This window comes from Lates calcarifer, linkage group LG15 (genome assembly GCF_001640805.2).
Source record: "Lates calcarifer isolate ASB-BC8 linkage group LG15, TLL_Latcal_v3, whole genome shotgun sequence".
NCBI classification, from domain to species: domain Eukaryota; kingdom Metazoa; phylum Chordata; class Actinopteri; family Centropomidae; genus Lates; species Lates calcarifer.
Window position 1 is genome coordinate 5761823 of NC_066847.1, and position 20584 is coordinate 5782406.

General features: G+C 36.9%; 4 protein-coding genes across 6 annotated transcripts in view; 1 reads left to right on the forward strand and 3 right to left on the reverse strand.

Moving 5' to 3' along the window:
• pear1 (platelet endothelial aggregation receptor 1) overlaps positions 1 to 3135 on the reverse strand; it is a 46925-nt gene extending 43790 nt beyond the window's left edge. Inside the window, exon 1 of the mRNA XM_018699857.2 lies at positions 2905 to 3135. The gene's annotated coding sequence lies outside the window, so the exon portion shown is untranslated. The remainder of the gene's footprint in view (positions 1 to 2904) is intronic.
• Positions 3136 to 5814: 2679 nt separating this feature from the next.
• Positions 5815 to 10425, forward strand: gpatch4 (G patch domain containing 4). The gene is made up of 8 exons (XM_018699863.2): positions 5815 to 5957; positions 6633 to 6711; positions 6798 to 6871; positions 7006 to 7098; positions 7536 to 7652; positions 8202 to 8320; positions 8792 to 8842; positions 8970 to 10425. The coding sequence occupies exons 2-8, from the start codon at positions 6633 to 6635 to the stop codon at positions 9751 to 9753; spliced, it is 1317 nt and encodes a 438-aa protein (XP_018555379.1). The 5' UTR covers positions 5815 to 5957; the 3' UTR covers positions 9754 to 10425.
• A 1134-nt stretch (positions 10426 to 11559) lies between these two features.
• LOC108899434 (C-type lectin domain family 4 member A) lies at positions 11560 to 16088 on the reverse strand. Of its 2 annotated transcripts, none has more exons than XM_018699868.2 (7): positions 15304 to 16088; positions 14818 to 14883; positions 14190 to 14291; positions 12977 to 13183; positions 12618 to 12772; positions 12220 to 12338; positions 11560 to 12018 (listed from the first exon to the last, which is right to left on the reverse strand). In XM_018699868.2, exons 1-7 carry the CDS (start codon positions 15362 to 15364, stop codon positions 11871 to 11873), a joined length of 858 nt encoding a protein of 285 aa, XP_018555384.1. In that variant the 5' UTR covers positions 15365 to 16088; the 3' UTR covers positions 11560 to 11870. The 2 variants fall into 2 exon arrangements, with proteins under 2 accessions (XP_018555384.1, XP_018555383.1); XM_018699867.2 differs by having other exon boundaries at positions 14190 to 14294; positions 15304 to 16086.
• Positions 16089 to 16354: 266 nt separating this feature from the next.
• Positions 16355 to 20492, reverse strand: LOC108899433 (natural killer cells antigen CD94). 2 transcript variants are annotated; one of them, XM_051075904.1, is made up of 7 exons: positions 18941 to 20492; positions 18225 to 18305; positions 18032 to 18139; positions 17729 to 17938; positions 17339 to 17493; positions 16750 to 16871; positions 16355 to 16661 (listed from the first exon to the last, which is right to left on the reverse strand). In XM_051075904.1, the coding sequence occupies exons 1-7, from the start codon at positions 18984 to 18986 to the stop codon at positions 16514 to 16516; spliced, it is 870 nt and encodes a 289-aa protein (XP_050931861.1). In that variant the 5' UTR covers positions 18987 to 20492; the 3' UTR covers positions 16355 to 16513. The 2 variants fall into 2 exon arrangements, with proteins under 2 accessions (XP_050931861.1, XP_018555382.1); XM_018699866.2 differs by having other exon boundaries at positions 17744 to 17938; positions 18941 to 19478.
• Positions 20493 to 20584: the final 92 nt, after the last annotated feature.

Consider the following 20584-nt stretch of genomic DNA (forward strand, 5'->3'; position numbering starts at 1 on the left):
AGATATCCAGCTGTCAGATGAGAGACGATTTTGTTGCTCGACCAGACAAAAAATGGGTCACCATTATACCAGTGATAGCTGAAACAGTCTGGAGGAGGGCAGACACATTTTCAAGGGGGAGATGATATTTTTCCACTAATGAGGATCTCATATGAGGACACTGGAGAAAAACAAAGATGGTCCTCTTCGGGGAGGGACAGTCAGTGTTACTTTTCACATACAGAATTCAACTCTAAAAAAAAGAACATATGTAAATAATGGCAGATATAAAAATGGCACAGTGCTTTTAGGAATACTTGGAGAAAGACAAAGGAAAGTTCAGTCTGCAGTCAGAAAGACTTCCTGGGGATTTTTGGTTGCCAGAGCAGATGCGAGGTCAGGAGTCCAGACCAGGTGGCTGAGATTTACTCCGATAGTTAATCATATCTTGCCTTCCACGCAGTTGTTTTTATGAGTTTAACAGTGCCAGGGTCTCCTTAATCAAAGGGGTCTCATTCATAAGTCACAGACAATAAGTGTAAAACGTGTAAAAATGCTGAATTTAAAGGGTGATTTTACAGCTCCACTGAGGAAAAGAAATGAGGAGTTTGTTTCCAAAACAGTATGCTTCTATGTACAGCAGTTTATCATTTTATAGCATTTATAGAGGAGCAAGACTATAAAGATGTCAGCCAATTTGTCAAAAAGTTACTATGAACAACCTAGTTAAGTAGAGTACTTTGTCTTTAATTTGGTGCTGCTCGTTGATTTATAAAATGTCATTGTACTGATCTTCTCAGCTTCCCATGATGGTCTGCACAATCTCAATAAAATAACCCATCACATCAGTCAAAATGAGGAGACAATTAGTGCATGAAAGCATCTTTAGTGTATCATATTCCCTTTAATAAATGGACCCTAATGTATAAGAGGTACAATCAGAGACACTCCACTTCATGAATAAATGAACAAAACAAGCCGAAAAGCATTTACAACCCACTGCAGCCTCTCACATCTGCAGAGAAAAAAAAGCAATCCATCTCCCTCTGCTTCATATGATTAACTTCATTGACAGGACATGAAAGTTGAATCACACCATCACACACAGGATGTCACACACACAGCACTTGTATGGGATGCAGCCACCTCGCCGCCACGTTTCACTGGCTTGAGTCACAGCTCCTCTGTGACCCGAAAAACACAGACCAAGAGGTGGATCTAGAGCTTGGATTAAGTCTGAGCGACTTAATGAAAATCAAATACAAAGAAGGCAGAAGGAGAGGAGAAAGAGGAGGCAGAGCACTGAGGAAACATTAGCAGACCTACTCCCAACAACTTCCTCTGCAATGAATCGATAAAGGAGACATGCCAGAAGAGCACAGCTTTTCTGAGTCATACCTACTTGACAGTGGCTGGAGAAGTTTTCAAAGCAGAGTCACAGATGCCAAAAAACAGGCAGGATCAAGTGCATTAAATTACAACACAATGCCAGGTGACTACTTGAGCAAGTGGTTTAAATCACAGACTGATAAGTGCTGGATGTTGTGTTTTTGTGTGCTGACTAATAGTAGTTTGTTCACTTGTTGATATGGTTTGTGTGGATTGTTGATATGGATGCCAAAAATGGTAATGAAATGTGATCTACACACTTTCACAACCATTGGTGTAACTAAGTACATTTACTCAAGTACTATACTTAATTTTGAGGTTCTTCTACTTTACTTTAGTATTTCTATTTAATGCAAGGTAATTATTGTGCTCCACTCTATTTATTTGACAGCTAAAGTTACTGTTAACATTGAACATTTAGATTTATTCAACACACACTATATAATGCATTTCTGTGAACCATACTTATCATAAAGTAGTTAAACTTTGCTCTGTTTCAACCAGCTGCAACATGTTGATTGTATAATATAGTGTAACAGTTTGAAACAGACCATCCTGCATTATGAGTGCTTTCATGTTTGTTACTTAAAACACCTTTTGCTGTTACTACGTATGTATCTTAAGCAGAGTAAGGTAAAGGAGGTATTTTGATCTTTTACTCAATTCTGAAACACTCCATTACAAATAAATGTGTCTAAAATAAAAGTATAAGCATAAGCAAAATGTACTTAGGCTTCAGAAATATGGCCCCTGTGAGTGTTACACCGTTATAGGCTATATTAAATCATTAGTTATTCTTACTTATGTATTAATGTGCCAGTAGCATTTTGTTGTTGTGGCAGGTTATTTTAAGTAATTTCAGTGTTATTGTGTACTTTGACCTGCATCTTATTTCATTTATTCTGAGTTGAATTGGAGTAGACGTGTAGTAGCATTACAATGGAAATACTAAAGTACAAGTACCTCAAGTTGCACAGAAGTTGCAGTTACTTTCCATCGCTGTATTTAAGTACAGTTTTGAATGTGAGACTTTTACTTGGAATGGAATATATTTTAGGCTACTTGTATGCGCTTTTACTCTACTCTACTTTCTGTAAAAGTACAGGAGTACTTCGTCCACCACTGTTCACAACTGCACATGTGCCTTTGCCTACTGTATACAATATCCCTATAGGGCTATTAATGTCAGGAGAGATTTTGCAAGGTTTTGCGCATATTAGCTAATTCAATCCACAGCAAACTTACAATAGAAGACTGCAGTTACACTGTAAGTCCCTATATAGTCAATAGGAAATGGTCTTACCCGCATCTTTCACCATTTTAGGGACTGTGGTACATGCTGCACCACTGTTATTCCCCATAATAGCACATTCCCTTACAGTACGTGAGAACAAACACATATTAAAATATATCTAATCGGTTCTGCTAACTTATCACATGCATCATCACAATTGTCTTAAAAACCTTTGGCTTTCTAACAAATCATAAAGCCCATTGCTGTGTTTTTAAAAAACTCAATGACAACATTTTACTCACCTTGCCGGCCAAGAACTCCCGGATTATTTGTCGCTCTAATATTGCTGTTAGACACCAACTTCCATGGGCGAAATTTAGATGAAAAAAGCCGTTTGTTTTAAGGGCGCACACATTTAGAAAAGTCTTCAAGCGGTGTAAACATTTAGAAGAGTGTAAAGAGAGAGAAAAGAGACGAGTCGCATCCAACGGGGGAGGGTCCTGAAGTGGAGCCAGGGAAACTGGAAAAACTGTGACAGCACGGGGACTGGTGGAGGAGGGAGGAGAGAAAAAAAAGGAGGGATGGGGTAGTGAGGAGGTTTGGGGAGGTCTAGGGGGATATTGAGAGCGTTGTTTTTGTCTTCAGCAGGCCTAAAGACCTTGATGTCTAAGTGTGTGTGTAAATATGTATGTGTGTGTGTTGGGGATTGTTGAGGGGATAAATGGTCCAGTGGGATAATACCTGGAAAACAGAAGAACTTTAGTCTGAGTCTTGCAGGTGGAAAAATATGGCTCATTTCATCTCTAGCTAGATAGATTTAAAGGAACAGTTTGAACAGTTTCTTGGAAATATGCTTATTTACAATCTTGCCAAGGTTACTGTAAAAAATGCAGCTACAGAACAAAACAGGTAACCTAACTCTGTCTGAAGGTACCAGCTCCTCTAAAGCTCACTAATTAACATGTTATATCTTGTTTGTTTAATCTGTTCCAAATACCAGTGAGAAAAAAAAAAGCAATTTGTGTTCTTAGGAGGGATAATGTGTCAGACTGTTTCTTGGCCAGGAGCAGGGACTCCCTGCAGTCTGTGGTGTTGCCTGGCAAATGTTTCCAGTCTTTATGCTAAGCTATGCTAACCATATCCTGGGTTTAGCCTGTTATTAAACATACAGATATGTGAGTGATATTAACCTTCTCATCCAACTCTTGGCAAGAGAGCAAATGAACGTCTCTACCAAAATGTTGAACTATAGAGATTAATAGAGATCACGGCATTAATTGTTGAAACAGCCTTGTAGTGGTGTCCAAGTGATGGTTGTGGCTGAGGTGCAGGCCAGTCAAGTTCTTCCACACCACACTCTGATTCAACCATGTCTTTATGGACCTGGATTTATGCATGTGGACACGGTCATGTGGAATTGTCCACATACTTTTGGCCATATAGTTCTTTCCTGGTCTGTCTGGGATAACTGTCAGTCAGCCTCAGCACCCAGCAGTTGCAGCCACTTTCTGGCCAAACAGTAAGTCAGCCATGATAACCAGCCTGTTCAGGACGTGTGTTTTCCCCCCCTGCTGAGTGCTGACACAGATAAACAACTCATGGACGGAGGCCTGGTGGAGCAAACATCCTTAGTGAACGGAAACCAAGAGTTGAGGGAAATAAAATCATTTCCTGTGGGTGGCAGTCTCATGCTGGGGGCATGGAGAGAGGGTGCCATCATGTTAGTGTCACTTTTACTTGTAATGTCAAAAAGAAGGCATTGAAAGAGTACAATCCTGAGTGGAACTAGTTGTTACACCCAAATATCACCCCTAACAATCACATCTTTTCTTTCTTCATCCTGGAAAAATGCTGTTAGCTTTAGTAGTTTCACAGTTATGACCAAAATATGACAATAATGGAAATGTTAGGATGATAAATTAACTGTTAGTAATTGTATTAATGAGGTTGTGGGAGACACTGCTCACAGACTAGAAGGTTGGAAACATCATTTACTTCCAAAGAATAGTCTTTATTGGGTGAGATATTTAAAGAGAAGAGGTGATAATGATATGGTGTTGTCTCATTGTTTGGGAGGAAGAGAGCCTGAATCTGTTTTCAGTCAGGAAAGAGAATAACTGAGGTAGTGACCTGGCTTTTAACCAGGAATCTCATAAAGGGATATTCTGAATCCTGCAGGCCGTTAGTTGAATAATGCATCTATCAGACATGTTGTGATCAGTGAGGAGTGCAGCCATTACATCAGTTTTGCTTCTGCATGGAAGTTTAAATCATTCAAACTCCCCTAATGCTTATTTAGTGTGTTTTAGGAACACGTATTGTTGATGAAAAGAATATTAATTATTTGCACCTGAGATGCTTTTGAGACAACTTGTATAGATTTTATTTTTCTTGTGTGAAATACTGCCATCTTCTGGCATACTGGTGGTTTATAGTTACTGTATTTAATTCAACACTGGGACTCATCATAAACAACGTCAAACCTGCAGAACTTTATTTTAACTTCTAGTGGATATTAAAACATTTTACATGACATGTTACTGTGAATTTAAGGGAAATGTGTACATTAATATGGAAAAGACATCTAGAATATTTCCGTGTGATGAAATAATACGGATATAGAAAGCATGAAGTCATAAGTCTGATTATTTTCAGTGTAAACATAATTTAGCTTCAATGTAGTAAATGTGATAAATAATATAAATGTGTCCAATATCACATTCCCAGGTTTAGTCTTTATGATATGGATCTAAATAATTTGATTAATTGCACATTTTTCACCACTTGAGGCAAGAGATCATCTCATTATCAGTGGATGTCTGTATTTCTGTATTCTCTTTGATAATCATTCGATTGCTCAGTTTATAAAATATCAGAAAATGGTAGAAAAGTCCTTCCATTATTCATCATGATACACGTTAACATATTCAAATTACTGTTTTTGTCTGGCAACAGTCAAAAACTCAGTTTAATATAATAGATTATTTGTAAATATTTATGTAAACTGAATTATTTTTTTAAATTATTGGCATTTTAAAAAAAGTTAATTATCAACATCGTTGCTAAAAAAATATAAAGTGCATAAGTATACAATGGTTTCAAATGTGATTACTATTATTATTAGCCTACTATTATTTTCTATGGGGGAAACTGTTCTCTGCTGGGTGCGTCCGGGTGCGTCTGCTTTGCTGCCGAAATATATTCAGAGAAGAAGAAGGAGGTCCGTAGTGACGTATTTCCGGTGTCATGTCAGCTCTCTGTTGAAACACCACATGGCTAACGATTGTCGCCGCGATTAAATCTACATTTTTCCACTTTTTGGTGAAGAAGTTTTAATTCAGCAAGACATCGAGAGGTAGGTCGGGTTTTGGTTTTTATTGTGTTAGCGTGTTGTTGATGCAGGCGGGTTGATTTTGTGAATATTTCCAGTTTTGGCTTTTAATACTGAGCAGCTAGCTGCTACCTGTCAACATTAAAGATTAGTATAAAATCCTTTAATAATATCTCAGTTTCCTAATATAGGTTTACAGGGTACTCTACAGTCATAAGAACAGGTGGATATAGTTTAGTTACCAAATAATCTAAATATAGTGCAGGAATTAGATAATCAAAATGTGGTTTCTGCACGAGAGATTACAATTGCAAGGAAGACTTGCCTGATGCAAGTAACTGTACATTTTACAGGGATATAAAAATTGTAAACAAACCTCGGACCTGTCTGTTTATATGACATTTTAGATGGAGTATCGTCTTTATTTTAATGTTAGTACTAAGACAGTGCATTACAACTACAGGTTTATATTTAGTTTGCTCAGTTCTTTATAAAATTACATCTAAAGTTAAGTTAACACTGCGCAGCAGGCTAAATGATAAGTTGTCAGTTCCCACGGTTTCTTGCCACAATGCTTGTGTTAGGTGCCACACATTGAAAGATATCATTGTATTTTTTTAAATAGAAAAGCTAAAGTAAATGTTTAGTTTTTATACTGAGTGGTTGTGCCTAATATTCCACAAACTGTCCTTTGCACAGATGGCAGAAGTTGTACAAGAGAAAGGTCGTGGCTTGAAGTTTGCAGAGCAGCAGCTCCTGCGTCACGGCTGGGAACATGGTAAGATACTTATGTCTGTTTTGTGCAATAATCCATCCACCACAATGTGTCAGACACGTTTCACAGTCAGCCCACTCTGTCCTCAGGTAAAGGACTGGGGCGAGCTGAGAATGGCATATCAGAGGCTATCAAGGTCAAAGTGAAATGTGACAAAGGAGGGGTGAGTGTGAAATGATACATATTCTTTTATTCTTGCTCATTATTAGTACACAGCTATAGCTATTTAGGTACTGCATCTGTCTCTGGTTTGGTCTAAACTAGAATGTTTTAGATTTTGATGTTGCTCTTCTCTAGGTTGGCCATAAGGAAGGAGAGCAGTTCACCTTCCACTGGTGGGATCATGTCTTCAATAAGGCCTCTTCCAGTCTGCAGGTGGAGTCTGATCAGGTAGGTTTTACCCTCACATATCTGAACACACACTCAAACACAATCACCTTCACTCTATACAACACTAACGAGGAAATAATCACTAGGAATAATCAGTTCCTTTATTAGTCAAACATTTGTTAAGGTTACCACCTAATTCATGACTGAGAAAAGTCACCTCTTCCACTTTGGATTGTAGCTGTATCCTGCTTTGTCAGATCAGTGTGAGAATATTTGTAGCTTGATGTGAAGTGTCAATGAAAGCTGTGTTTAGGTCCTTTAAACTCTGAACTAAAATCACTTTGTGTATTTGAACAAAAATGTTAAATGCAGATTTTTCCCACAAAATCACTTGCTGATTACACTGATGAATTACTTCTCTCCTCTCAATGAGTGTAATCAGCTGGTGTAGTGTTAAACAGAAGGTCAAGTGTTTTGTGGTTTTCTGTGTGATCCAGAATGGTATTAAGTTGAAGAAGACGGTGGAGGAAGATGAAGAAGATGGCATGATCTCCAATAAAAAGCCACGGAAGGCCACGCTAGCTAAAGCCAAACTTTATGGATGTTTCGTCAAGGTAATCTATGTGTTTCTTATTTATTGGTTAAATATCGAATAAGTTTTTATCTTCTTCTTTATCTACAAAACATGTAACTGACTTAACAGACATTTATACCACACTGAAACTTTGTCACTAAACAGTATGAAACTGACAGGCTTTGTGCCACAGTGTTTGGATTGCTAAACAAAGCTTGTAAACTTGTTGTTTCTTTTAAACAAGTGTCACTCTGATTGGTCAGAGATTTATTAATGGAAAGTAGTCAGTTTAGATAATCTTCCAGCGTTTCCCATTGTCTGAGAATGTATGGATTGTGCAGCTAAATTCACATTACAAAGGCAAAATCATGCATCATTCCAGTAGCCTTTGAGATGAATGAATAGAACTTCATAGTAATTAAATCAAATTTCACAAACATAATGAAGTGAACAAGCATGGTTTTTTTTCATTTGAGGTTCAGCGCCGGCAAGAGACATTCTCCTTCTTTTATTGTGTTGTCAAATGTGATGGATTCCAGTCTGAAATGACCTTGACAGTGTTTGTTTTGTTTGCATGCTTGACCTTCAGTCAGCCACACTGCTGTCTGGTCAGGAGCAGCCAGAGCCAAAGTCTTCCAACTCAGATGACAGCAGTAGCTCAGATGAGGAGGAGGACGACCAGAGACTGGATCTCTCCAGCACCACCAAGTAAGACCATCACCCCAAGCAGATTAAATCTATGTTGTCAGGGAACATTTTACTTTTAAGTCCCCCTATAATGAATGGTTTATAACACACTTTAATGCACTTATATGCAGGTATAAGGACATTTGGTAAATGTAATTTATAAACAGCTGTGTTTTGATATACTGTCATTCATTGATAATTAGTAAACACTTAGATCTGCTTACAACTACATTTTAGTGTGTTGGAAACCATGGAATGTTTATATACTGCCTATATCCTAAATGAGGGCTTTGAGTAAAGTGTTTCCTGTTTTCCTAGAACTAGACCTAGACTAATGTATGGCCAACATGATTTCTTACCCTCCCCTCCCTTCTAATAAGCTTTTAGTTGCTGTTTGACTGTTAATTAATTATCTTTGAAATATCTACAAAGCTTTGTCATCTAAGATTTTAATAGTCCTGTAAAATTTAAGTTATTCATTGATACCAACAGGCTCTCTGATGCCGATCTAGTGAAGGCTTGTGGAGGACGCACGGCTCACAAGTAAGCTGCTAAAATTCTAATAATCATGAATCCCCAAAATCTTGTTTTCAGTAAAAAAAATCATGAAGCAGAGAATGTTGCAATATTTCAGCATGACTTAATTTTCTATGCTGCTTGTGTTCTTTAGGGGAGCCAGACATGGCTTGACCATGAGTGCCAAGTTAGCCAGACTGGAGCAGCAGGAGGCTGAGTTCATGGCTAAGTATGGCAAAAAGAGCCAACCTGTAAGTGCCTCACTAGCTTGTGTTACACCTGCTGACCAGAGAGCTGAGAGCCAGGAGGAGGACACTCAGAGCAAAAAGATTAAAAAGAAAAAATCCACTGGGAGAATTAATGAGCTAAATGGTAATGAAGTGTCTGAAACTGCTGAAACAGTTGTTAAATCCAAAAAGAAGAGAAAGGAAAAGAAAGCAGTCGAGAAAGCTGAGGAAATAACTGATGCCATTTCCACTGAGGATTTGATGTGTGTAGAAAACGGTGAAGCAGACCATTCACACGAAACAAAGAGGAAACATAAAAAGAAGAACAATTCAGAGCAGAAAGAAGACGACAGAGCAACTTCTACTGCAACAGAGAGCAAGAGTCTGGAGGAGACTGACACTGAATTGAAGAAGAAGAAGAAGAAGAAGAAGAAGAAGAAGAAATCCTCTAAACACCACAGCGTAGAAGAGGAGAGTAATGAGACAGAATCCAGCCAGTCAGAGCTGATCCATGACGGTGCTCCAAAAGCCAAAAAGGGAAAAGCTACAGTTTTATTGGAGGAAGCAGAAGTTACAGAGGAAATGTCAGTTAACATAGAAACAATAAAGCAGAAAAGGAAAAAATGTAAAAAGGAAAAAACATTTATAGATGATAAAGTATTTAACGAGGTACTTCCTCCAAAGAAGAAGAAGAAGAAGTATAGTACCTGACTTAAAAAATGCCCTGGACATTTATTAACAGATGTATTTTGACTGACTGGGGAACTTAACATTACCTTCAGTCACCTCTGGTGAGTTATGTGCTAAACATGGACCATACAGAGGCTGTGCTCTCTCTCTGATGCGACCTGCCTGTAAATACATATAGGTGTTTTCCACTGATTGGACAATACCTTTAATTAGTAATTCAGACCAGTAACAAGATAATGACATCCAGCAGTTGTGCCTCTTCTGCCTATTGAACAACCTCACTTCTATCATATAGATTTTTCAATCCCTGCTTGGAAGCGTTTGTATTTCTGAGCTTGTCGTAGATTTCTAAGTGACTGAGAAAATCAGATCAGCTTGGTTGTTTATTGCAGTTTAAGCCTATTGCTGGTGATTCATGCTTTTTAACCCAGCTTCGCTAAACGGACACCAGAAATCAAGTAAGTGTTGACATTTGTAGGTTGAGACATGGAGCCAATCTAAAGCAAATAGCCTTTATTGACCCCTTTATGGAAGTGCATTTTTTTATTAGTGCATTTAGTGGACAGTGCAGTCCAGTTTCTGTGCCATGAACTGTGAAGGAGGTGCCAACTTTGCTGTATTTTTATGATGAGGATAAACTATTACAGGAAGTTCTGAATTTTTTTATGCAAATGAATGATGTGACACATGCAACTGCACCTGTGTGATTCTTTCACATCCACAAATTTCATGTGTCTGTTATTCTTGTTTTTAAATTATCCAAGTTATAAGAAAATATACCAGTTTACAGAGAAAAAATGAATAAATTACACTATAATAGGAACTGCAATTAAAAAAGAAAATGAATCATACATAGAGATAATATTGATATTATTTGACCTGTACATAAGGGCAACAAGGAGTCACTTCAGTTTTTTAATCCCTGTGAGCGTGTAAGAAATGGGGAAATTAAAGGTTTACATGTTTTCCTAGAATCAGCAGATTTTCCTCTTATGATTAAATTAAATTTTGTCTAGTCTTAAAGTAAGCATGTCATCTTTCAACCATCCCAATTCCCTTTTAGACACTAAGGATTTCATGTTTCTTATTGTCCTTATTTGAGGGGGATAAAGAAATAGTGATATTCTTAGCCAAAAGTAAAGACAACATACTGGATTTTATGTAATTATGTATTCATTTGTTTATTTTGAAACTTAATAAGCTTATTTGAATGAATGTGTTGAATAGTCAAGTGGAACTTAATGGAGTAAATATTATTTAGAAGGTGGCAGTGTTAAGACCTCTACAGTACATTTAGTTTCCTGGCAGTTTGTTGATGATGAACACCACTACTCAAAATGCTACCAGAGATATTCTTAGTACAGCAGTATCAACATTTGAATTTGAAGCTGATGTTTATAACTCTGCCCTTTAGTTGGTTCATCAGTTCAGAACCCACCTCTTATACCCTTGAAAATGCCAGATACCTTTCTGTGTTGTAATAACTGAGCTTTCTGAAACCTAGAAAATCTGTGATCACTCAGTGATCACATACATTGTAGAGATGGAGAAATCATTAAGGTTGTGATGGGAAGGACACAAGGTTATGTGCCAACAGTTTGTTTCAGCAGCTTACAACAGACTCTAGTGACTGAATGCATGCAATGTTCCTGGATGTGAAATCACCTTATTGGGTGTTCTATTTGTAGATTTCATCCCAAGCTTAGTGTGTATATATATATAAGTATAGTGGTTCAGGGACAGTGTATATGTGATGTGTATACAGTGCCATCATCTTATGAGAATATGAGAACACTTTTATCCAGACAGAGACTAAGAAACACCTCATTCCATGACCTATTTTTTCATTTAAAAAATAGGAAATTGTATAATGATACAACATAAAACATAAATAATTAACATGAGCACAAAAAAGGACAAATTGAAATCTCAGTGAGCTTTCTCCAAATGAACTAACTACATCTTGACACATCTGTCACTATGTAATACCAGAAACTTATGTCAGCAGACTCTGTGCAAATCACATCTTTCTGCACTTATATACACACCATGCAACATGTCGACCGCAGGAGCAGAAGTTTGTTGCAAACTTTGAATTTTTTTGTTGTAGACGCTGGTGTAGAAGAACACAATGCTAACTAACTGGACCTTATCAGAGCTTCACTCTCACAAACAAATTTGTTCAGCATTCTACAGTCTGCTGGGTCCCAGCTGGCTGTAGGCTGGCTCTTAGGGATCATCAGTGCACATGGGCCAGGGTCGCCAAGTATCTCCATCATCCAGTACCTTCATACACAAAACATAAACATCAGTACCTTTAGTGACATTTCTTGGACACTTTCTTAATTTATCTTGAGGTTTCTAAAAGCAGCCTTATTACAGACCTAACCAAACTGAGTTCATCTTATTATTGTTGACAAGTGAAACCTGCCAGATACTCATGAGGCAGAAATGAGGAAATTCAGATGTTCTCTAAGGTTTTCTTACCTCAGAGTGTCATTGCGTCCATCAACCCAGAACCAGTTTTTGTCAGCAGTTTGTTGTAATCCCATCCAGTATCCATGAAACTTGTCGTAGTAGTACTTAGTGTGATTACTGATGAATTCCTGTAAATCATACCGTGAGATCATCAAAAACATGTACTCTTTCACATTTTTATGCATTGATTTGAGCAAACATTAGAACACTTTAACTACACATCTTTAATTTCCAGAATTTGAAAAAAAAAATGCCATGGCATACAGTTAAGCTTAAGTTATAAAGTGAATATATATTGTGGTGTCCTAGGTAGCATTTTAATTGCCATGTAATCTCTAGATCTGATTTGAGACATTATTAAATTAAACCTCATTGAGTTAATGTTACATTATAGTTTTAGAGCTCACCTGTTCTTGTAGATTATCAATAACAACCAGATCTGCACCAGTGTTTTGGCAATACTCTCTGCTTTTTTTCCATGTCATCCAAGGAGATTTTTTATAGTAAAACAGATAGCACTTTTCCTGGAACAGAATCCAGCCTTTCTGACACGGCTGACACTCTACAGTCATGAAATAAGCAGAGAAATAGAAGTCTGTTATTTTACATCTGATCTTTTTTTTTTTTATCTCTATCATTGAATTTAACATCAAATAGTATTTTTAGAGATTAAGCTTGCATGTGCGTTAAAACAAATACATTACAAGCTTATATTTGTGAGTTCACAGCTAGACATACTGTATAGTCATCATAGTAAAGTACTCACTCTTCTCAGGGCAGTACTCATTTACTGGAAAGGTGTTAAATTTCAGGATGACATTGAGTGTCCAGTTGAGATCATCTCTGACTCGGCTCAGCTCCTCTGTCTTATTCTCTAAGATGCTCCTCTCCATGAGCAGCTGCTGATTCTCTGCTGTGAGGTTGTTGAGGTTTGTTTTGAAGTTCTCTCTGTCTTCGTCCATGACCACACTGACTATGGTGACGATGAGAAATAGCCAGCACATCAGTCAGTGGATGCATTCGGTGTTATAAGAGAAGCATTATTTTCCATACACCTACATGCCTCCCTTCTGACCTTTTTAGATTCATGTGCTACTTGACATTACTTTCCACCTTGTTGTTGGGTGGTAGTCTGACACAGGAGTCATTTTGAAAACTCTCCAGCATTCAAAAATTAACATTTGGCTGTTAAAAAGTCAATAGATGGTTGTTATGCCACTATGCTTCTTCAGAGGTGTTTGTTGGATGGTTGAATAGCTTTGGAAGGAGTGTGTGTAGCCATTTCTGCAACTTTCAAAGACTGGCAATTTGACATTCACATCTCTTTGTGCAACGACTTGCTTTGTAGAGGTGAAAAGAGCCAGAATTTGAACTTCTCTTTTCAGCTTTTTTTTTATTCTTGACACAACTATTTCTTTCACTCTTCATGTGAACCACACAGTGCTATAAACTAAAAACGCATTTGTTTTCCAACCTAGTTCTGTTTGAGCATAACTGGACCTTCTAAAAAGGCAGCCAACTCCCAGTTCTCTAATGTCAAATTGTCCTTAAACACAACAGCAGGTAGAACTTTTGAAAATGTTTCTCCTCACTGCAAACAAACAAACAAAACTTTAGACAAAGAATTGAGAAATCCATAAAAAATATTCCTAAGAAAATGCTTAGAAAAAAGTGTATCCTACAATAGGCTACACATGGTTTGTTGTGAGGAGACAAACATGCTGTATGGTCTTTTAATGCCAAATTGTGTCCTAAAATAGATCAAATCTACCAAAACCAAAAAGTCAACATTACAACTCAAACTAAAGTAAAATACAAACTGACTCTGAGTCAACAGGCACAGTTCAGCGAAAACTCACAGTCATAACAATAGATTTCTTCCTTTTTTGTGTTTTGGTGGAAGCCATCCCAGACTGACTTGGCTGGTCTAAATGTGATGTAAGCTGCTATAACTGTTCATCTGTTGAAACCAAACTCACTGTAGATGATGGCACTGATGCTCGCCACCAGGAGGACACAAAGTATCCCCAAACACACCGCCCACAGACTAAAGCGCTGAGAGGGTGCAGCTGCTTCACCATCTGCTAGTAATGAGAAAACTCAAATCATCATTGTAATCAAAATCAACTTATTCATCACCAAGTTTTTATAGTTGCATGGAATTTTGTATTGTAAATCAGTGAATGTTACGTTTACTCTTTTAGAGGACTGAAATGAACAACTGACTTATTTCGTATGACCAGCATGTGCAATCTGACATACTATTGTCCCCTCTATGATTTTTATATTCATACGAGATATTTATATAATTATTTGTGTTTTTTATTAGCTTAAAGAGTAACATTAGGTGAAAGTCTAGGTGTCCAACATTCAAGTTTGACGTAGGAGACAGACGTGAGACAGATTAGAAAGAGAAAATGTAACTTTATGTGGTTTTATCTTCTCCTTTATGAAACATTTTGTAACAATATGTTTGAGAAATCCCCTTTAAATAATAAGGAAATGGTAAGTAAAGCTTGAATTTCTACTTTTACATAATTAAAGCACATTGTATGCTTTATAGTGGTGTATAGCTTGAGAAAATAATTCACTGATTTTATAACTTACTCGGTACAGTACTTGCAGGTCCTTTAGATTTTACCGTGGAATAAACTGTGGGATCCTCAGCTTTCTCTGGTTGATGATAATAACAATATAGAGAAATGATAAGACAGTAAATACTGGTGTTTGTTCACAACTTCACAATGAAATTACATTATGTCTGACTGTTGAAGCAAGAAGGGACATAACATGATGATCTCTATATAATTAAAAAGTGATTTGATGCACTTCTGCTAACAGTGCTAATGGTTAGTGCAGATATCTAAGTGTTGTCTCCAATTAAAAGAGAAGAGAGTGTTTCTGTTGTGTTGACTCATTCTCAGTGTGAGAATATCAGGAGTCAATACTCAGGAAAAATGTACATGTAAAGCACAAGGTTGGTTAGCTGCTTTTTCAGAGCACTTTCCAAACCCATCCATTGATATAAACAGCCTTTAAGTTTAAAATCCATCGATCCTTTGAAAAAAAATTAATAAGGCAAGAGTCACTTACCTTTTGGAGGTTTTCCACCATTTTTGAAAACCACACTAGCATAATTGAGCTCTTCCTCCATTCTTAAAAGTCATACATTGCCATACTTGCCTCAGCGCAGAGAATGAGAGTAGGTTTTAACCAAAGCTGGCGCTGCTGCTTGAAAGAAGTGACTGAACAAAATTTCACAACACTACAGCACCTCACGGAGAGCAAATAAGAGTTTCCTCTTCCCCCAAACACTTCATAAACTCCAGCTTCCTACTTTGCGTTATGATACACTTCTACTGGACAATGTCAAACACTGATGCTGGAGTTACAGCGTGGTTTTGTGGTCAGTGATTACAAAAGGCATGTGTATATTCTGGTCTCAGAAGTACGTGTCCTTCTGTGACAACAGAAGTTGACACATTCAGACATTATCTGATACTGAACTCCTGAACTCTATTATAACCTGTTATGTTTATTTCTGGGGTTCATTCACATTTGGATGTATCAGCTGATGATCAGTCTAGTTGTGGTTTATCATGTGATGTGACAAATTCTATATTTGAATGCACACAATGTTTTTTGAATGAATAGTGCAATAGTGTTGTTTGAAGACTATTTTCAGCTTCACATTTAGTGGTCTAGTGAGTGTTTACAGTACCAGGATGGTGTATGTGGGATTGACTCAAAATAAACTCCAGTACCCATGCTCTTCATAGTGAAGGAACATATCACGCAGTGCATCAGTGTGGCTAAGTATTTCTACTGTTCATAGTTGGCTTGGGTGTTTTTGTGACAATAAGAAAAATATAGAACATTAATCACTGCATTTATCCAATCTCCTGTCCAAAAATATAATATTTAAATCTTAGGACATGTGGAATATAAACAAATTATAACATTTATGGGGACAAAACATTTTAATCCATAGTGTCTCATACACTAGTAATACTATACTGTTTAATAATAGCATAATAACAATAATGAATATAAATAAGACAATGACTTTTTAAAAAAATCTTTTACATACTGCAACATTTGTAGAAACATATATTTGGAAAAAAATGTGGAAAAGACAAATGAATGACGTAAGAAAATGTGTTAATATCTTTAATTTTAAATATCAGGAAGAACACTATGTAAAAAACAAACAAACAGATGGACAGACAAACAAACAAACAAGCAGACAGATAATTTTATTTATTAAATGTTAAATAAGCTTATTTGATAATGAGCCTGATTCTTAGTCTGGTTTGATCAAGGCTCTTGTTTCACAGATCCAGCGGTTCTTCATCTCACAGCTCGATTTGTGCCAGCTGGCCAGAGGATCTGCACGTCCTAGACTTAGAACACAAGTCATGATGTAGCTATATTGTTGTGGTTTCCAGTACCTAGAGAAGAAGAAATTCACACAATTTCAATCTGAGTGTTAGATGAGAAGATGTGGAAAATTTTGAGTGACTGTGTGTATGTGCTTACGTCACAGTGATGTTGCTTCCATCTACCCACATCCACGTTTCCTTCACATTGTTGTTGTTCAAGCCAATCCAATAGCCATGGTTTGCATCATTATAGTCCTCAGTATGGTTACTGACGAATTCCTACATTTGTGATACAGGTGTTAGTTGTCAAAAAAAATTACATATTTCTCTGTCTGCTGATATTTGTTGATACCTATTTTGTTTGAATGTGCGGTTCTACTGCAGGGTCCAATGCAAAACATTAGTTATATAAAATAGTATACAATCATGAGGAATATATACTGTTCAGCTGTGTTTCAGTTCAGTGAGTGGGAGTATGCACTTGGAGCTCCAGTCAAGCGATTTCTAGGTTTTGTTTTCTGTATATGAAAGCCGCTTAGATACTCAGACTCAGCCAGCATCCTGTACTTGATTATCACTTGTAGCTCCATATAGAGGCTGCTGCTGCTAAGCAAAAGTTACATAGTGTTGCTTTAAGTAAAGGATCTTAGTACATCTTCTACCACTGATCTATTAAGAGAGAGCTGGAGTGCTTTCTAGTTTGTTTTTGCATGAAAATATAAATTGAATTATAAAATCAGTCTTGCCTGTTCCTCCTGGCTTTCGATCACCACCAGATCTGAATTCTGTTGTCTGCAGACCTCACGACTTTTCTTCCATGTCTTCCAATTGTACTTATCATTCATAAACAGGTAACAGTTTGATTGAAAAAGTATCCAGTTGTCCAGACAAGGTTTACATACTGTGAAACAAAATGATATAACAGAATCATAATCATAATGATGCTCCAGAATATATATTTTCTGTATATCTTTTTAAAAATAGATAATAATCTGTTTTACCATTTCAGCTCAAGTTAAAAATATTTTTGATACAGTCAAAGCCATGAGATATGAGTCACGACATAAAATGACTACATTTACAGTTTAGGAATCGACAGAGGAACACCAGCTGACATATTTTTTCATAAATTATACCATTTTTTTCTTCACCTTTCTTTGGGCAGTGGGTATTCACTGGAAAGTTGTCATATCCCAGGATGGCTGTGATGGTCCAGTTGAGTCTGTCTCTCTCTCTGGTCAGTTCCTCTGTCTGTTTCTCTAAGTCTGTTCTCTCCTTCTGCAGCTGCAGATTCTGTGCTGTCAAACCAGTGTTTTGTCTCTCCCACTCTGATGTGACTGTTTTCACTGCAGTCAGGCAAGATAGCATTACTGTGTTATATACTGTCAAACTGCCTTGACAATCCTTTAAAACAGGTAGATAGATAGATGGAGGCTTACACTGGATACTGAGGGCGATGACGACTGACACCAAGATGGCACAAATAATCCCCAAACCTGCTGCCACCAGATGAAACAGGGTACACAGTGGAGCTTTCTTTTTATTTTCTACCAAGAATAACAAAAGATCAATTTATTATACAAATGTATAGCAAATAATTAGCATATTTTATCATAATAAACCACAAATAACCTTGTATGACAGGCTGTGTATCCAATGCCTGGTTCTCAGTCCTCACCTCATCATAGATTACTTCCAAGTTGTTTGGCTGCTCTGTGAAAAACAAACCAACTGTAAGGAAAGTAAAACTTTCTCTTTAGCTCAGAAGTGTGTCACTGGCAATTCAACCCTCAACAACAGAGAAAAACTCTTCCCTACTGTTCTGATTCACTGGTAGAAAAAGCTGATGTTCAAATATACATATTTTGCTATCAGACAATACTATAGCTATTCTGTCAGCACCAGGCACAGATGTAGAGGATGCAGATATCTGCTGAACATCTATTATATTTAATCATGTTTACCAGCTGGGGTCTCTGAGACTTTTTTTTAAAGGAAAAAGAAAATACAGTAATTGATATAAGACAGACCAATCGCTGTTTCATGACTGTTCAAAGTGGCTTATGATCTGTCTCCTTAAGCTCTTAAAATCTAATACCCACATGAGGCTCCAATTACAGATTCATATTGTCAGGCCTAGTACAGAGCTTTATTTTGATTTGTTTGGGAAATCCTAAAATTTACAAAGACACCAAATGCTGTAAGGCAGTTTTAAATTCTATTCAAACGTCATTTATATCAGAGGTGAGATTCAAGGTACAGCTCTCGGTTAGACACCTCTGGTCTGAAATACAATCAATAAATTCAGTCTGTGCTCCAAAAATTCAGAATATATGACTTCTTCTTACCCTTAGATCTGAAAGTTACCATCACGTAATTCAGTTCTTCTTCCATTACCTCGCTTTTTATCTTAGACAGTATTCGTTCGTATTAACTCAAAAGCAGAAACATGTCGGCCACAGTGTTGTGTGGTTTGAGGGACAGGGAAACCAGCTGTGACCTGTGGTTCTTCTTTTTTGCAGTATGTTGTAAAACTCATTTTTTGAAAGTCACATCCTGATGGAGCAATGCCAGTTAAATGTCAGGTCACCACACATCTTATTATTATCTTAATAATAATTATTATTATCATCTCTTTACTGCACCAGGTGGCTGTTGACATGACTGTTTGAAAGACATGACTGTTTGTATGCCTGCCAATGTGTTAAACCAAATGATTAAATAAATCCGGACAAAGTGGACATCATTTAGCTTCATAGCCCACTGGTGGTTTGGTTGTCATTCAGAAGACAAACATGATTTCATACATATCCACTGTCCATTGTCTCATTCTAACCTTTGTTTCTGTCTCAATAAAGCAGAAATATCTCGGAGGAGATAGAAAGATTTTTGCAAAACATCAGTTTGATGAGCAATTAATTATTTTTTTAATTTTTAATTAATTGTTTTTATTATTAAAAATATTAACCATAAAGCCATTATCACAACCCAGTGTTAACTGTAGTCAAAACAGGAAAGGAAAAAGGTGAACATTCATGAAAATGGGTCTTTCCATGTTGATGCAAATCATTTCCTCTTCTGCTCTTTCTTCATGACTTAAGATTGGGGAAATGACACCTTTCTTTAAATATTGTCTGCAGACATGGGTGAGTGGCCAAAAAGTGGATTTAGAGACATGTTTGACATTACTGTAAGTGATACATAGATATGTGGACTGATCTTACCTTTCTGACCTAATATGTTTGTCCAACAGATGGCGATGTGGGTGGGTGACAGTGAATCAGGAAGCATGGACTAGAAAATGTGAACCAGGTTAAAGGTGACAAACTCTGACTGGGGACTGCTGTGATGCTCAGTGCAGCAGTGGTGAAAAGTTACTAAGCACTACAATACAGTTTTAAAGTACTTTTACTTTACTCGAATATTTCTACTTTATACCACTTTAAACTTCTGCCTCACTAAATAAATGAAACTTTTTAACTCCACCACATGTACAGTATCTACCAGCTGCAGATATTACTACACCGAAACATATTCAGTTCACGTAAGGATGTTGCATGCAGTAAAGTTACTGACGTAAAGTTTTCGTTATTTAAGTGTTTCCTAGTTAAAACTTTGTAAATGCAGTGCTGAGGCAAATATAGTGAGGTTAATTTTAACCACAAGGGGGAACTATAGAGCACAATCAATGTAAAAAATGTGTGCTTTAATTTGAAAATCCATCTGGCATTCAAGTGAAGTAAACACAAACACATCCTTGAAAGGTATTAAAACTAATATGGATTATTCTGTTTGTGTGAAATTATTGGATCTCATTCTCCTCTTTTCCTCTTTATTTATTGATCCAACAAATCTTCATAAAAAAACGAGGTGTAGGATTAAAGTGATGGTTAAGTTTGGTAACCTTTCACCTGTATTGATCCGGGTTAATTTGTAACTGACTATTAAAAAAAAATTATCAGCGTGAAGAACAATAATAGTGACTCATTGTT

What these genes read in the sequence shown, in the direction of transcription:
- gpatch4 (XM_018699863.2), top strand. Translation starts at nt 6,633, where the DNA reads ATGGCAGAAGTTGTACAAGAGAAAGGTCGTGGCTTGAAGTTTGCAGAG. An exon ending in GCGTCACGGCTGGGAACATG is followed by an intron (nt 6,712 to 6,797) that starts GTAAGATACTTA and finishes CTCTGTCCTCAG; the next exon opens with GTAAAGGACTGGGGCGAGCT. An exon ending in TGCAGGTGGAGTCTGATCAG is followed by an intron (nt 7,099 to 7,535) that starts GTAGGTTTTACC and finishes TGTGTGATCCAG; the next exon opens with AATGGTATTAAGTTGAAGAA.
- LOC108899434 (XM_018699867.2), bottom strand. Translation starts at nt 15,364, where the DNA reads ATGGAGGAAGAGCTCAATTATGCTAGTGTGGTTTTCAAAAATGGTGGA. An exon ending in TGAGTACTGCCCTGAGAAGA is followed by an intron (nt 12,773 to 12,976) that starts GTGAGTACTTTA and finishes TCATGACTGTAG; the next exon opens with AGTGTCAGCCGTGTCAGAAA. An exon ending in TTGATAATCTACAAGAACAG is followed by an intron (nt 12,339 to 12,617) that starts GTGAGCTCTAAA and finishes TATGATTTACAG; the next exon opens with GAATTCATCAGTAATCACAC.
- LOC108899433 (XM_051075904.1), bottom strand. Translation starts at nt 18,986, where the DNA reads ATGGAAGAAGAACTGAATTACGTGATGGTAACTTTCAGATCTAAGG. An exon ending in CATCGCCCTCAGTATCCAGT is followed by an intron (nt 17,939 to 18,031) that starts GTAAGCCTCCAT and finishes GCCTGACTGCAG; the next exon opens with TGAAAACAGTCACATCAGAG. An exon ending in GGAAGCAACATCACTGTGAC is followed by an intron (nt 16,662 to 16,749) that starts GTAAGCACATAC and finishes CTTCTTCTCTAG; the next exon opens with GTACTGGAAACCACAACAAT.